The 17251-nt window shown below is 45.9% G+C and overlaps 1 protein-coding gene across 10 annotated transcripts in view; it reads right to left on the bottom strand.

The window, feature by feature from the left end:
- birc6 (baculoviral IAP repeat containing 6) overlaps nucleotides 1–16773 on the bottom strand; it is an 83085-nt gene extending 66312 nt beyond the window's left edge. For 9 of the 10 annotated variants that reach the window (XM_034551992.1, XM_034552000.1, XM_034551997.1 and 6 more), the window contains exons 1-13: nucleotides 16351–16773; nucleotides 13553–13734; nucleotides 10018–10155; nucleotides 8534–8727; nucleotides 7318–7429; nucleotides 5608–5690; nucleotides 5302–5527; nucleotides 5035–5204; nucleotides 4065–4123; nucleotides 2188–3879; nucleotides 969–1118; nucleotides 640–865; nucleotides 154–314 (exon numbers count right to left, since the gene is read on the bottom strand). In XM_034551992.1, coding sequence (XP_034407883.1) covers nucleotides 154–314; nucleotides 640–865; nucleotides 969–1118; nucleotides 2188–3879; nucleotides 4065–4123; nucleotides 5035–5204; nucleotides 5302–5527; nucleotides 5608–5690; nucleotides 7318–7429; nucleotides 8534–8727; nucleotides 10018–10155; nucleotides 13553–13734; nucleotides 16351–16561 — 3604 coding nt within the window. In that variant the 5' untranslated portion in view covers nucleotides 16562–16773. The remainder of the gene's footprint in view (nucleotides 1–153; nucleotides 315–639; nucleotides 866–968; nucleotides 1119–2187; nucleotides 3880–4064; nucleotides 4124–5034; nucleotides 5205–5301; nucleotides 5528–5607; nucleotides 5691–7317; nucleotides 7430–8533; nucleotides 8728–10017; nucleotides 10156–13552; nucleotides 13735–16350) is intronic. The other variant, XM_034551995.1, reaches the window with a different exon arrangement.
- Between the last annotated feature and the right edge of the window lie 478 nt (nucleotides 16774–17251).

Genomic DNA, 17251 nt, shown 5'->3' with positions numbered 1-17251 from the left:
TGGTGGATCCACATTCAGAAACACCCCCAATCCATGGTAGCTGATATTGAAAAGACACCATCGTTGCAAATAAAAAAGAATTGCAGTTGTCCAGAACAATCCTGCAGCAGTAATGTACAGATATCAACAAGGTGTTCAAAGCAGTGTCCTCACCGCTGACTTTGACCAGCCCGGGCGCTTTGTTCTTCAGCAAGGTGACCTGGATCTGAGGAATGTTGACGATGTTGGCATTCAGGAGGAACTTGAAGTCCACATGGCCCACCATGCAGGCCTTGGGCAGCACAAGCTCAAACACATGCTCGTCCCAGCTGGAGCTGCAAAGAGGAGACGGGTCACTCAACTAAAACACTGTCGATGTGAGGAGGAGACCTCCATGGTCTTCTGATCAGGCATGTTTTAGGGCCACCTATCCCAATGCTGACAGGAGATTTCACAACATCTTTTTCCAAAAGAAACTTATGAAGGTGAAAAGTGTTCATGTTAGGAAACGATTGCTAATGACATAATGGACATTTTTGGAAAGAAATGAATTTCTCTATTGTCATATTATTACACCAACTCGGATAAAACCATCAATGCCAAGACCGGTATGGCGTCATGTGTTATATAACCAAATGACAGAAGACATCACTCAGCTACCCGTCACTCTGAAGCTTCCAGGTCCGGGTGTGTTGGGCTGCGTCTCCGTGGTGCTGCTGGTGAAGGTGCTGCGGGTGGCGCCGCTGCTGCTGCTCTTGCTGCACCTCCACCCAGCACGGCGGCACCGTGGCCGAGAAGCGGGGGGTCAACGTCTCGAAGCGCGTGAGCTCCACGAGCGACATCAAGCTCTCCGTGGTCAGCGGTTGGTCCACCAGGAGGTCCACTACTGCACAAGTTGGGGGGGAGGACACACGTGTAGGACATCAGATTAAGACGTGAACACTGCGTCTGGTTCACCATTCGACCGCGTGGTCCCAGAGGGAGTTTACCTGTGATCCCAGGGCTAGAGGGGTTGGACGAGGGCTTGGCCCCCTCAAGCAACAGTTCAGCCCCTTTAGAAAGGGGGCCATCAATAAACATGTCTCCGTCATCCATGTCGTCACACACACCTCCAATTTGAAGGAAATGAAGTTCTCCACCTTCAGGGAAGGGAAATGACAAAATGAATACATACGACTTCCATCTCAATGCTAACCTCAGTATATTTATCTTTAAAGTACATTAGCTTTTTTTTATTTTTATTGCAGAACTAAATGATTCAAATCAGAGCCAGATCAGTTTGATGAACATGACTTCATAAAGTGCATACAGATAAATATAGTAATAGATATCATGGTGATTTGACGGTTTCGTAATTGTGCGTCAAACTAAATTTCTAAACTAAATTTCACGTATTGACTTTTGCGACTCAATAAAATTCTTCCCACAAACCCTTTAACAAACTATCAATAAGGTTCTTTTTTTTGTGTCTGAAATGAACATTTTACCACACACACACACGGTAGTTTAGAGTTTTCATGTTGTTAAGAATTCCCATAAATATACAATAGACCTCACTTTAATATTGTATGTGTATCAAAGTCTGATATATCGTCTTCCTCTATGCATAGAGCTCCATTGTTCTCCACAAAACCATTAAAACCGTTACACTGGGTGACATGTTCCTTCACATTAAAACACACACTTGTTTATTTTGACTCATAAACCATCCTGCTGCCCCAATTACTCACTAGAGAACCACACGTGGAGTCTGCTGCTGCTGAAAATAACTTGTGTTCGCTACAATAATCACGGCAAATGGACTGTGCTTGTATTTCTCTGCTCAAAGCGCTTTAACACTACGTGACATCATTCACCCTGATGGGAGGGGCTGAGGCGCACAGTCACACTCATTGTAGACGCAGCTACGGGGGACACTCGGAGTCGAGTGTCGTGTCCCAAGGACACATCGACATGGGCTAGCGGAGGCGGGGATCGAACCGCCGATCAGTCGCCCAAATTATTGGCTTTATTTTCTTTAAGTCAGTGCCACGGAAATCCCAGAAACGGACAGATTATTGACAATAAGAAAGATATAATACAACACCAGCCCTATCCTTTAAATGAATCTTTGAAATGGAGATACAATACAATACACATGAAATTATAATAATTCACTTTGCCCATTCATCCCAGTGAACAGCACTGTGGCCTGCAGTAAACACTCACCTTTGGTACAGGCACAAAGACGGTCCGTCCCAGAGCAATAGGTAACTGAGACAAAGGGGTCAGTCTCTTCTGCTGACCCGTCCTTCTTAGGCGGCTCCACCTTGGCCAAGACCTCCAACGTGGACAGGTCCAGTATCATAATGTACCCAGCCCGCGTGGTCACCACCAGGTGGCCCAGGCCCGTCACCTCTAATCTCTTGTTCTCTTTATGGCTCAAGGCTGAGGTGGACGGACCGGTGACAGTAGCGCTGCTGCTGCTGCTGGTTGTGGCTGCTCCACATGCAGTCCCAGTTCCAGAGCTAGCAGAGCCTGCCGGGCCCGCTCCAAACCCAGATGAGCCTTTTTTAGAGCCAGAGGGATGCGCCTCCTCAGGAGCCTCTTCGCTGTCATCCTCCCTGCCGTCAAGCACATCTGGAGGAAGCAATATAAGAGAGGTGATGGCATCACAAGGGTCCCAGATCTGCTGCACCTTGACAGGTTCCTCGTCCAAGGTGACAATACGGGTGGAGTAGTTGAGTTTGTACAGTGCAAGATAGCCTCCACTCCCACCACTAGGGGACCTCTGCTGCTGCTGCTGCTGCTGCTGCTGCTGCTGCTGGTCTCCTGGGGGCAGAATGAGGGGTGTCTGGGGCGGTGACCCCCCCGAGTGGTGGCCTTCCACCCCATTGGCCACCGAGTGTAGGAGGTCTCCTTTGCGCTGGCTGCAGAGCGCAGAGTGTAGGCGGTTGAGATTGTTGAGAGCTTCCACTTGGTTCGTAGCGCTCAGAGATTCAGCGCCACACGGCTGCAGGCCGACCAGAAGGTGCACACCGTCCCAGCAGGGCGTGATGGAGTCCACGTAAAGATTCTCTTCCTCCAGCTGTTTCGGCAGCCTCAAGCACTGCACCAGAGCTCCTGGTCGAGGCGGGGTGGAAGCAGTCGCCGCAGCCAGTGTACTCCATTTGTCCGTGTGACCGTCTAACCCGGCCAGATTAGTTGCTGCGTCAGCAAACTGCTGAATGTAAGTGATGGGAGGATCCTGAAGAAGAAGCTGTTCATGCGTGTCAAACTCCATCTCTATGATTTGGGGCACTGTGAAGCCCTCCTCGTGGAGCCCCTTGCTCATCAAGTTGTTCATTTGAGCAAACACCTGCCCTGAGGACTTGTCATCCACCTCTCTGATACTGTACAGCAGCAGCACGGGTATAGTCCTGCGAACAGCCGGCAGAGAAGAGGGACTTGGTGGTTGGGAACCTATAAGGTTAGAGAAGACCTGCTCCTGGGCTGCAGTCTGGGAGTTGCAGGTCTCTATCTCCATGGGGCCCTGGTCCTGTAGAGGCCCAGGATTAAGGAAGGGCTCAGGCCCCTGAGTCCGTAGAGGACCATCTGTGGTCCTGCGTGATTTAGCTGGGGTTGTGGGTGGGGGTCCAGCCATGGGGGTGCCTGATGCTGAGCGGTAGCTGAGCAGGCCTCCGGCCAGCAGACAGGGGAAGGGAATGTTATGTTGGTCAGGGACCTTATCCTTTGCTTTGGCCTGGCTGTGGGACTTGGCTTGATTTAGTGAGGGGTTGGCTCCCAATTCCTCCAGGTCCTTGACCGTGTCCTCCAGCACACTGGCCACCACCTCCCACTGGAGCCTCTCTGGCTGCTGGAGGACACTCAACGACGTCACCCCCAGGCTCACGTCCATGCCTTCCCACCGGGACTGCTGGCCTGGAACAGAGGTAAGAGAAGAGGGCTGAGGTCTTTCCTGTCTAGAACACCAATGATGAGAAAAGCTAATTCAATGAGGCCGAACATAAAGAGATGGATAGACATGGCTTCAGATGTTATTCATCCAAATCCAAACAACAAGAGCCCTTAGAAATGACAAACAGTGACAATACAAGTCTTCATACCTGTTACTGACTCTGATCGGGAGTGCTCATCACTGTCCGAGTCATCCAACTGGTCATCACTGGAAAAGAACAAAAAACATGATGAAACTTACTCACACAACATTTCTACAGAGAAAGAAGGAGCCGCGTTACAGTTTGTGGCCATTTTCCTTCCAGCCATCCACACGGTTGTCCTTATTGCATTAGGAAGGTTTAAGAGATCCTTGTGTGGCACAGCCATGCTCTGGAGGAGTTTCTCACTAACCAGGAGGGGCCGATAGCCGATGGGTTTAGAGACTGATGGCCAACTAAGTGTGACCACACACACACACACTTATGTGCATAGAAATGTTCTTTCTTTGCACACGCAAAGTTACCGGTACATTCCTGGCATGTGCGCGTCAGCCCCAAGATCAGAGAGGCATGCAGGTCAAATATATTGTAATTTGGAGTTTAAATTACGTTATAACGTTTACATCAATGTTATCGTTTTACCAACATTTCTGTGGCTGATGAAAGTAACATTTACTCCTGTTCTAAAGTACACTGCTGACACATTATTTATGTATTATGTGTGTATTTCTCGCCAACTGCCGCCATCTCTCGTTCCAGAAGCGTTTGGAATCTCGTGATGAAAGGTCTCAGAGAACGATGCTCATCTGGGGCTCGTGGCCAGTTCGCGTTCCACTTCTGCAGCGACGCAGGTCGAGTCGTCTGGCCCGGTTCAGTGTGTGTTGCGCTGCTCTGTGCAGCTCATCACATGGTTTGGATCTCCGTAAAAAAACCTCAGCACTTAAGTGACCACTCCCAATCTCTAAATCAGACCTTCTGCTCGCTCCAGCCTTTCAAATATAGCAGCAATGGCCACACTAACTTTAGCCTGTGCGGTTTCCACGGAGGAGACGTCCTTTTCTGCTGTGCGCCATGGTTACAGCCTCAAGGACTTGCTGTGTGTGCATTGACTTAAATAAGTTGGGTGGGTGTGTTTCACCTGTCTCCCTCTAGTTTGGGCAGGTCGGAGTGCGAGGACGACTCCTCGAGCCAGGCCAGAATTGGTCTCCCAGACTCAGTCAGCGCCTGGTGGCTCTGGTCACCGCCGCACAGAATCAGCTGCCTCAGGATGGCCGGGTCGTACGGATTGATGTCAAACTTCAAGTGCACCTGTTCCACACACACAAGTACACACTCTAGACTCTGGGTTCAACACTAACACGTACGGTGTGACAGCAACGGCCTTTGAAAGTGAACCGCCTCTGACCTTCATCATTTTGGAGACATCCCAGATGCAGATCTTGCCCCTTTTAGTGGCGGCGGCCAGGAACTGCGGGCAGCTGCCGAAGCCGTAGCAGGCGATCTTGTCCGAACTGTCGGCGCTGTTGGGAAAGTGGGCGGGGCTGGTGGCCAGTGTCACCGACAGCGGCACGTTCTGCGTGTGCTCGCCCTTCACGAATGGACAATTGGGAGAATGCCTCTCGTGTTCGGACCTGCGGATAGTGGAGAGGTGTCGGTCATCAATGACGTGCTATAGCAGATGAATTGATGCATCACTAATGATCGTACTCACCAGGGCTCATCTGTAGGTTCCCAACAGACCAGACACACACTGCAGGTGAAACACATGGCTCGGTCGTCCCCTGTTGAGGCGGGCTGTGCATAGAAAAGGGTGAACGATTACGTTATTGGAAATTATAAATCACCTGGACCAAGATGGCGGAGAGTGCACAACGTGTCTTTCCAGATTCTGTGAATTAGAAGTTATTTGTCTATTTGTTTCACGCTTACTAAAAACAGTCTTGTATACATGTCAAGAGCTGTCAGACAAGAACGTTGCAACATTGTTATTTATCTGCAATCTCCTGATTAGACAGATGGGAGGGCACCAACCCAGAAATGCTCGCAGCTTGCGTCAAGAGAGGCGGGGTAAGGGCTAAACTAAAACCAACTCATCATTGGTTGTGTCGCCGCAGCATTGTCGTCTCCATTGTACATTCACTGGTGAACAATCTGGATGAGCTGCAAGGGCAGACAATCACTCATAAAAAGGATTATGGACTGTAGGATAAGGATTTGTGAGGAAACCTCGCCCAGACGTGATGTTACCGATAGCACAAAAGGAGCTAACGGGGCGCTACGTCCTCCAGGCGCATAGAACAGAGGAGGGAAACTTTGCATTGACAAAAACAAAGCCTGGCGTATGGACACTGCCAACATCAAATACTGCAAACCAAGAATACTTCATGGTTCAGTGTAGACCTTTCCGTCTTCTCAGAGACTGTTGTGACTGCAGCATTTCTCCCCCGGATGCTAATGCTGAGTTTGCAATAAAAGAGCTGCATGCTGCCACCAGCGATCGACAGACTGCCTTTATTGTTGAAGGTGACTTCCACCACTCCAACCTGAAGACTGTACTCCCAGAATGCCACCAACATGTCTCCTGCCCCACCAGAAGAAAACTAGTTTACACCAACATGGCCGAGCCATTGCCCTCTCCCACTTAGGACCGTCTGAGCACTTTTTATAGAAATGTAACCCTTTTAGTTCACTGTTGTCTGCACACATTCATAAAATAAAAACTCTTATTTTGTAAAATAGTACTACGCAAGAATTAGTCAACAGACGCTATAAGTATAAACTGGAAGTGCCAGCTCCATACAGCAGTGGCAGAGTTGCAGCAAAGAGGAGCAGAATCAGATCAATTGACAAATGCCCAAAGATTTGGTGACAAAGCCTAAAGCAAAAGCACCTAGTTGGCAATATTTTGATCATTTCAACCAAATGTTAATAGTGAAGGGGTCAGCACCTGGAGGCAAACACCCACCTTCAAGCGCACCGCCATTAGATACACATTTCCATATCTCCATGAATCCCATCATGGACCTTGAACACTTTGACCCTGATAAAAAAAAGCCTGTGACAGGACTCCTCCGTGACAGGACTCTCTCCCTCCCCCCCTCCCCCCGTGACAGGACCCCCCCGTGACAGGACTCCCCCCGTGACAGGACTCCCCGTTACAGGACAGACACCGATGGCGCTGTGCAAAGCTTTCTATAGCTTTAGGTTGTTGGCATGACACCAGAGCACACGAGTGTTAACAAAAGCAGTCTCCATGGTTACATTTGGTTATGTTTCTTCCTCTAACTGAGTAATGTTCTAGTGACCTGAAATACCAACAAGCTCTACAGTGCAGGCAAATAGCCCTTTGACTGCATGCAAATAGCACGAATATAGAAATAAACTGAGGATATGTCTCCTCGGAGTTCTCTCACAAACCTACCTGGTGGTAAAATCCTGCTTGAGCCATCGGATCCGGCTGAGCCCACCTGTACCCAGCATGGGGCCACGACGTAAAGGTCTCCCTCCTGTTGGCCTCGCTGTACATCAAAGATCTGGAGGGAACACCACATTTTAGAAGCATGCCCGTGTGGAAAGGGTCACAGCATTGTAATGGGCAACATGGGAAATCTTTGGCATACGTAGAACTCCTACAAGTTCTACTGGATGAATGTGAGGTCCTGACTGGCACGGCTAGAACAAATAATTAGTGGACAAACTAAGAAATAATGCTCTCCTATTAATAATCAGCATGCACAAATTACAAAATTAAAAAAGGTTTAATCCAATCAAAAACACGATTCTACCAAAAATAATACTTGAATGGAAATTAGGTATCAATTAGTTTAGTCTGCCCGATAATAAAAGTTCATGGGATTCATTAGAATAGTTGTAGCCACGCCTTTGTTTTGAACAAACTGAGTTAACTAACCGTGAAGGGAAAAAAAGCTCAGATTCCTTGATTCACCATGGCAACAGGTGGCCCCCATTTTAATTCAGTGGAAGATATTAATGCATGTAAGATGTATATGGACTGTGCCCAATTATCTTTCCTCAGAGAGAGGAAAAGAGTCAATAAGTGAGCACAATTATATTAATTGAAAAGTGATTTACAAATAAAATGCATTATTATTATTAATTAATAACTATGATAAAGTGGTGGAATATGTATTAGGCTGTAGTTTACATTATAAATATATTATTAGCTTTAATCTGAGGGTTAAAAAAAACACAGGGGCCAACTGAAAATGACAAATATAGTTGAAATTGTAATATATATATATATATATATATAGACATAGGAGACATGACGACCGTGAGCTCACAATCTGACCCATAATAACCACCCGATAATGTTTTGTGTGATTTAAAAGGTTAAAATGTTATAAATTGTGAGGTTTTGGGGGCAGTTGTCTAGTAAGAACTGCAGCCTTGCTTATTGGAACATGTCTATGAGCTGCACGAGGAGCTGCAACAACCAACGAGGTGTGATCTCTTTCTTTGCATCATGCACATGCGTTTCATACTGAAAGACAAACCAGCTGCATTGCTGGTGTAGAACGGACTATCCTGCAGGTAAAGCTACATGCGGCACGGTGATGCTTTAAAAAACACCAACTCCCTGAACCGGATCTTGGAATAAATATTCGTTTGCTCACCGATCTACAGAGCGCCCGGGGCCCACCCCGAGCTCAGGCCTGGCGCTCGACAAGAGGTAGGAGAGCCTGTCCATGATGGATGAGGCCACGGACAAGGCAGCTACGTTCTGGTTTATCTTCTTCAGCTCGTTGACGATGGCGTTGGCCACCAGCTTCAGTATGTGGTGGGGAAGATGGAAGGTCACTGTCGCCCACTGAAAGAAGAAAGTACATAGTAGTTCTCATTACACAGTAATGGAGCTGACATTCATTCATCCATGCAAGCACTGACACCTGACGCTGACGCCTCCAGCAACGCATTATTGTATTGATAAGAAAATAAAGTATAAGACAAAATTATAAGATTAATATTTTAATTCTTTCATTTTTGCACAATACCCTAAAGTCAGAAGCATGATTTGTTTTATAATTTGCTGCCAAACCACAATGCTGCCAAACATTAAAATTAAAATGGCTCTTCCAGCTCAGATTTCGCATTGATTTCTCCGGCAGCTGAGGAAGGATGACCTCTCCATCCACTCCCCGGCAGTGCTCTGCCGCTACTCGCCCACTACAGTTCATTGATCGCGGAAAGGCGTCACTCTCTCAGACGGATAAATGAAATTAAAAAGTCCTAAAATGGGTTGCCAAATATATCTGGCTGGCCCGGTCAAGTATAGTCTATACGTGGGGAACACTGCCTTTGTTTCTAATTATATTGAATTGATGTTTTACAAAACAAATACTTTTGTTGAACCATGTACAGAAAGGTCCTTTTCATTGAGGAGGTGGTTACTTGGTGTGCAACTCAGTCCAACTTGAGATGTTCAGCTAAAGGATACATCCACACCAACACGTTGCAGATTAAAACCGGGGTTTTGAAATGAAAACAATCTCCAGCCACACGAGCGTTTCGGCAAAGTTCTTTCCGGACATCATTTTAATGATTTTCTTTGTCCATACGAACACGCTTGGAAACAAATATCACGTAAAGTGGGCGCCGGCGTAAACAGGAAGTGGTTGCTTACTCCATTTGTACTGTAATAAACAATCTGCAGGTGGACGGTCCAATAAGGACTTACCTTAACAATAGTTAAATAAATAAGTACATAATGCTACAAGATAAATAGAAGGCTTTAAATAGACATCGTAATCCCTATCGGTCGACATTGCTTCCAGTGATCATCAGCCGCATTGATCGGAGCAGCCTTAAGGCCATTTCCCTGGATGGCAATGGATTATACAAGTGTTCATGTTATTGTGTCCACTGTTGGACCTAAAATGCTGCTCTTTACTTCTTTTTGTTTGCCCAAATGCTGTCAGAAGTAACAGCGCTGATGGGCACAGGGACAAGTAGAATCCAGCACTGACTAACCCCTCATGCGACATCCCAAATACTGAAACGCTGCTCCTGACTTCCAGGTGTCACCAATAGAAAATAGATATGAGGACACGCAGTAAACCTACAGGATGAAACACTAAAACAAAGAGGATGCCAGACTAACCTTGGCCACTTTGTGATTGGCTGCCGTCTCGTGCGAGGTGCTCTTCAGGCCTTCTTTGAGCTGGTTGATGAAGAGTTCATAGCCCTCCGTGTTGGACACGTCGATCTTTTCCTGACAGGCCGACAGCATCTGCTGGGCCTGAAAAGACCCAAACACACACATGAGTTATAGTTATGCCTGCCTCCATTACATCTGCATGGTCACATGGGTTGTTTAGCCATATGGTGCATGGTGATTGACTTGACACCACCATCTGTGGCTGCAGTCAGCAACAGTTAACGAGAGGTTTGGGTAAAAGGTCCTCGAGGTGGGACGGGGAACAAATAGATTCTTCGATGCATTGCGATTCTCTCTTCAACGATTATGATTCGATGCAGAAAACTCAATAAAATCGGAAATGTCTCAACGTTATGATCGCCCGTAACAAGTCCGTTTCTTACCGCTGCCCCTGAACGCAACAGACGGTACGTTCTAAGCTCGACTAAATACTAGCAGAGCTCTGGTTTGAGCAGCTGAATGTGGAGACAATGTGACCGGCACCCCCCGACTTCTTCTTCTGAATCACCAAGTAGACTGCAGCAAAAGGATTGGCTTGAAGAGAAGTCTGTATTATTTATTAGTTAATAGGAGCAGCTTGTTATGTCACATGACTCGGAACATACTGACGTCTGTGTTTTTACTTCGAGGACCCCGCTACAGACCCAATTTATTTTAGGTTCCTGTTGGTTCCCCTTGCAGTGCTGGAAATGGAACCCTTCGGTTGAGTAAATTCATCAGTTTATTTGATTATGAATCATCCATCCTTTTCAGACTGGACATCAATAAGACCCCTTCCTAAGGTTATTACAATATAATGGATGGGGGACAGAATTCACAGCCCTCGTTCTACACCAATTAAAACGTGTAATGAGTGTTGAATGTGTGTCACTGCAAAGAGCTTCAGAGTTAGGTAAACTCAGCTGGTTGAAGTCTAATCATTGACGGTGAGTTAACTCTCGTTGTAAGTATTAGACATGAAAAGCAGTTGAGCTGCCAGCTGAAGAATAAGAGATGAAAGCAGATGAGATGTCCAGAAGAGAAGAAAGCAGATGAGATGTCCAGAAGAGAAGAAAACAGATGAGATGTCCAGAAGAGAAGAAAACAGATGAGATGTCCAGAAGAGAAGAAAACAGATGAGATGTCCAGAAGAGAAGAAAACAGATGAGATGTCCAGAAGAGAAGAAAACAGATGAGATGTCCAGAAGAGATGAAAGCAGATGAGATGTCCAGAAGAGATGAAAACAGATGAGATGTCCAGAAGAGATGAAAACAGATGAGATGTCCAGAAGAGAAGAAAACAGATGAGATGTCCAGAAGAGATCAGATGAGATGTCCAGATGATGAAAACAGATGAGATGTCCAGAAGAGATCAGATGAGATGTCCAGAAGAGATCAGATGAGATGTCCAGAAGAGATAAAAACAGATGAGATGTCCAGAAGAGATCAGATGAGATGTCCAGAAGAGATGAAAACAGATGAGATGTCCAGAAGAGATCAGATGAGATGTCCAGATGATGAAAACAGATGAGATGTCCAGAAGAGATCAGATGAGATGTCCAGAAGAGATGAAAACAGATGAGATGTCCAGAAGAGATCAGATGAGATGTCCAGATGATGAAAACAGATGAGATGTCCAGAAGAGATCAGATGAGATGTCCAGAAGAGATCAGATGAGATGTCCAGAAGAGATGAAAACAGATGAGATGTCCAGAAGAGATCAGATGAGATGTCCAGAAGAGATGAAAACAGATGAGATGTCCAGAAGAGATCAGATGAGATGTCCAGATGATGAAAACAGATGAGATGTCCAGAAGAGATCAGATGAGATGTCCAGAAGAGATGAAAACAGATGAGATGTCCAGAAGAGATCAGATGAGATGTCCAGAAGAGATTAAAACAGATGAGATGTCCAGAAGAGATCAGATGAGATGTCCAGAAGAGATTAAAACAGATGAGATGTCCAGAAGAGATCAGATGAGATGTCCAGAAGAGATGAAAACAGATGAGATGTCCAGAAGAGATCAGATGAGATGTCCAGAAGAGATGAAAACAGATGAGATGTCCAGAAGAGATCAGATGAGATGTCCAGTGTTCCCTCTGGGACGTTTTCCAGCAGCTGAACTGCACCAGCTTCTTTTTCTGCTGCTAGAAGATATTTAGCGCGTCGACCGACAGCAGAAGGACCGGAGTTATTTACAATACAAATAATGTCAAATCAAATCATGTCAAAAGTGTTGAACATTGTGGATTGTGAAACCAGAAGCCTCATTGGCATTAGTCACATCCTACCTGGGAGAATGGTATCCATCCTTTTACCATCCTAACATTACATGCATTAATTAACCCTGAAGTTCATCCAATATTTGCGCCCTGACGTTTCTACCTGTGCAGACATTTTGACAGTTGATTGTTATGACATTTTGGCTTTCTGTGAGTGCGCGAGTTACGACAGCGTGGGATTATATTTTTGCATAATAGACAAAGTCGGTGCCCCCTTTGCTTTATACCTGGGGTCACTAACAGGCAGAACCCAGACGCCGTTGTCTTTGGACTGAAAACCGATCGATCATTATTACATTTTCTAGCCTTTACGCTCTCGTTCAGCGGTCTAGAAACCACACCCACCAATTACACACGTTGTCAATCATCTCACGTGATCCTACTCGGCCAATCACAGACGTGCATTGCGTTGAGCCCCGCCCCTGGACTCGAGGACCATATTCAGACACACGGGAGCGACCCGATAGATGGAAAAGGGTCGTTATTTCACTTGGCGCTCCAAAAAGAGAAATGCGTCAGCTTAACCAGAGCTTGTAATCAAGAATGGCTGGATTCTTATGTTTATTATTCCCAGAACCAGTTCAAAAGTATGTCTCATGTTCAGCGATATTAAAAGCAGAGATGTGACGCGTCACCATACGAGACAAAGCACAACAAAGCTTTCCGTTAGTAGTTTTTTGGGTTTTAATCCAGCATTTATTTTACTTGAAATAAGAGAAGATAATGTATTTATTATTAGAGTATGTATTATTTATAATGTACCCAGTTCAATTGGAAATCTGTAATAATAAATATTCTTTAGATGGTATTCAATTGAATTTGTTTAACTTGATGACTCCATACGGACGTTAATACAACTGTTGGATACAACTGTTGGCACAAAATCATAGAGCGCAAATCTGACATTATTGTGATGTTCCGGACCTTTGCTTGAGGAAATCCTCTCCAACAGGACGTCGCTGAATTTGAGTTGAATACCACCTGCTCTGTACGTTACTCTCTACGTTTACATTACTCCAGCAGATATTACATTAGAGTGAGTGAGAGGAAGGTTAGTGTAAAGTAATGCGAGGGAGAATCTGAACCTGCGGAAGGTTTTAACCACACACACTCAGATTGAGCGGTTTATTCCATGGAACACATCTATTGAGGCAACCATCAGGTGACAACCACCATCTCCGGAAGGACCTTCCTGGCGTCCCTGTAGTTCTCTTACCTCTGTGACCGGCAGCTCCAGCTGAACCATATCCTCGGGCTTGGCCACTGGAGGCTGGAGAGCCGTGTCCAGGAGCAGGATGCCGTTCAAGTCCTTCCTGCATCCCACCGCATAGTCGTTCACAAAAAGAACCTTGTCCACTGCTGGAAAGTACTGACACCTGACACGACCGCCAGGTTTAGCTGTGACAGGAACAGAGGACAGAAGACAGCGTCAGTCGGAAGAAGGGCCTCGTTTCTGAGAAAGCTCAGTTATTAAACATGTTTTGGTCCACCATCTTGTACCAAACAACTCAAAGCCAAGCATTTTTTTCTACGTCACTTTAATTTTCCCTCTGTGGAATTGAATGACAATGAATAGTGAATCACACAAATAGTAAATGAACTAAAAACACCCACTGCTTCCTCGTCTGTGCCCTTTTGGCTTTACCACGCGCCAGCATCCACATTTAACAACGCATTGTTTAAAAATGAAGCTAGAGACTGTCAAACGTAATGAAAATAAAGCATCTGAACACTTGAATCTGTGCAAAAATCGTTTTTAATAAGCCAGTTTTGTGTCAGAGACTTTCTTCAAGGCAAGAACACAGAGTACGTGAATGCAGCAGCACTAAATGATCAAGGAAGATCACTTTATTAGCAGAAAACTTGTGGCTGAGCGTCAAGGGAATTGTAGTCCTGGGTACGATGGCCTCCGAGTTAAAACACACAGTGACAATAGAGACTTCTATACTCAAGAAGCCAGGTTTGGAATATTCTCATAATAAAAAGTCACGTGTCTCTTAGCCCACATCAACACCATCACCTGCAGGTGAAGGTGACATATACTCAAGTTCAACAACAACAGACATGTACCCACAGGTGGGCATCATTTCAAACCAAACCTTTACCTGCTCTGAAGAAGCTCTTCATGATCAGCGTGGGACAAACTGAATTATTATCTAATCCCATCGTTCCTTATAACCTTAGTGACAATAACAGATGGAGTTAATAGAAGAGTGATTTAATGGAGTAACACATTTGTTTTACAACACTGAGCCAAAGTAATGCATGTCTGCTACAATACAGTAGCAGAAACGTGTGCTCATCAACGTCTAGGACTGTGGCGATACTGTAAGGGAGGCTATTAGAATAATGCCCTCAGATTATTAACAATTAACACTGTAAATGTGCAACAGCACAGCCAGGCTGCTCCTGTCTGGCTCTCTCACTCGTGAATTGTTCCCTTCTCAATACCACAGATATGAAAATGCACATAGTATGAGAACTTCTTGGTGTCATGCTCTGTATTGGAACCATGTTAAATTGATAAATTGCCCATGTAAAAAATTCTAATTAAAATTTGACATAACAATCCATCCAGAGAAGGTTCAACCGGGCTAAACGTCCCATCAATCCCAAACGACATCTGAGGGCGACGGACACAACGCCGGCCCTGACTTGAGAACCGGGAGCCTCGGCTGAAAATTAACTGATAAAGTAAACTGAAAGTAAAGTCAACAGAAGGTCCTACAGCTCAGAGTAGCAAGTCCATTTGTGCAATATCAGCTTTTCACTTTCAGAGGGTTTATATTGAGTCACTTTCGTGTACACTATGAACACACACAGCTTCCACGTGAGAAATGTCATTAACCCTGGACAGGGAGGTAATCACAAGGCCGACAAATAGAAAGGCCCAGGCTGTGTGTGTGTGTGTGTGTGTGTGTGTATATATATATACATACAAACATACATACATACATACACACACACACATACTTACTTTATATTAATTATATGTTTTGCCTTACTTTATATGAATTTGGTTCACTGATCAACGTTAGGCTTAAAGCTTCCACAAACACTGGCATCATCTGCAGATTAGCACAAATTAAGATGTAAACAAATGCTACCATCTGTCTATAGGAAGCCTCTCTCTTTCAGTATTAAACCAGTCCTCTCGACACTTGCCATGATGATGTGTAAACAAAGCAGTGGGCAGCCAGCAGCGTTGCAGTTAGCAGGTGAGTGCGGAGCTCCACACACACCAACATGGGATGCCCTCCCTGTCAGCACTGCGGCCGGACAGCGCGATGGCAGACACGCAACACGACAAGTGTTCGGCTGCTTATTTGTCCGATTCGACACACACACACACACAAAGAGCCCAGCCAGCCTGGGCCCTTTACACCAACGCTGCAGCACCGAGCCGGTTCCCTTCCAGCATCACGCCGATGCTTTCAAATGGTTGACAGTGCACACGGTCCGGCTGTGAAGTTAAGCAGCTAACGTTAAAAGTGCCGCTCGCTAGCTTAGTGGCTATCGCCGTAATTCACATGTACACACCGCACCGCCTTTAGCTAGGCGATAGCAGCTGCGCTACTTTAGATGCTAAAAGATATCCGTCGTAATTCTAACGACATATCGCGACTGGCCACTAGAATGACAGGACCTGACAGGAAAGATTCGCCGGCTAACTGGCGCTGTGCTAAGCTGCCCAGCTAGCTAACAGCCGGGCTGGTAGAGCCATGTAGTAAACAGTAGCGAACACCAGCGTTCAGGCAGCACTAGTTTAAGTTTGCCTCCCAACAGATCGACGTCTGAAGACGGCGAACAAGCACAACAGGCTGAACGAATCCCGTTTAATAAATACTCTTAACTAGCTAGCGTTAGGCCCAAAGACAACTGCTGGGAACAGCTAACGTTAGCCTGCCGAGGTTACAGCTCAGCCCGTGTCGCGTTTAACGTTAGTGTCTGTTGACAACCAGAGGTTGCTTTCTCGCTGGTGTCAGGGCATGACAAGAGGGCTGCGGGGCTTACCGTGCAGCGCTGACGCCTGGAGAATGGCCCCCGAAGTGCCGTCAATTACTTTGATACTGCCGCGGCTTGTAACGGCCAAGATAGTGTTGAGGGCCGGGTGGTAGGAAAGGCTTCGCAGGCCCTCCTCGTCGCAACGCAGGCAACCGTCTCTCAGTACGATCCAGTCTGAAGGGGTGGACGAGCCGGAGCCCGGCGAGGCCGCGGCCGCCATCTTTCCTTATTTTTCCCTTCCCTTTGCTTCTGGGGTTTTGTAAGGATTAAATAATACACGTAACACTGCTTATTCTAAGAGACTAACTCCGAACTATCATTCCTCTGCCACTGCAGACTCCTTCTGCGGCTTCTTCTCCTCCGCCCTTTACCGCAGCAGTGGCTATTCACCATCAGCGCTGAGGAACTCCAGGCTGGGCTCTCTGTCAGTGACACGATAGGTAAACGGAGCTAGGGTATCTTCCTGCCACTTCTCGCGATAACTCCAAGTGCGAACGAGAACAAAGGGTGGAATAAATAATTAACCATCACAATATAATAAAAGATCCTCGATAAACAGTAGAAGTAACAATGGTCATACTCTCTAGTCGACGGTGCCCTGCAGTGGATACACAATTGATGCAGTCCAGTTAAATATATACTGATATATTAGTATTACCACACATTTTACCTTCATTTTTTAGCCTTAAATATGAAGCGTATGTATTTTCTTGTTTGATTTATATAGTAAAGTGTTCCCGTTTTATGTCCATATACTAGAACCGCAACTTACAATATTGTTTATTTTTAGTTATGACGTTTTAATTTCTAATTTGTATCTCAAAAAAGACAAATTATACAACCAGTGAACATTTCAACAGCACGAAGGACCGCAGATCCATAACCCTTCACGCTACCACCCACAAAAAGT

The sequence above is a fragment of the Cyclopterus lumpus genome, chromosome 15 (assembly GCF_009769545.1).
Source record: "Cyclopterus lumpus isolate fCycLum1 chromosome 15, fCycLum1.pri, whole genome shotgun sequence".
Classification (NCBI taxonomy): Eukaryota; Metazoa; Chordata; class Actinopteri; order Perciformes; family Cyclopteridae; genus Cyclopterus; species Cyclopterus lumpus.
The sequence above is the reverse complement of the archived record's forward strand: the minus strand, read 5'-3'. Positions and strand labels throughout refer to the sequence as shown.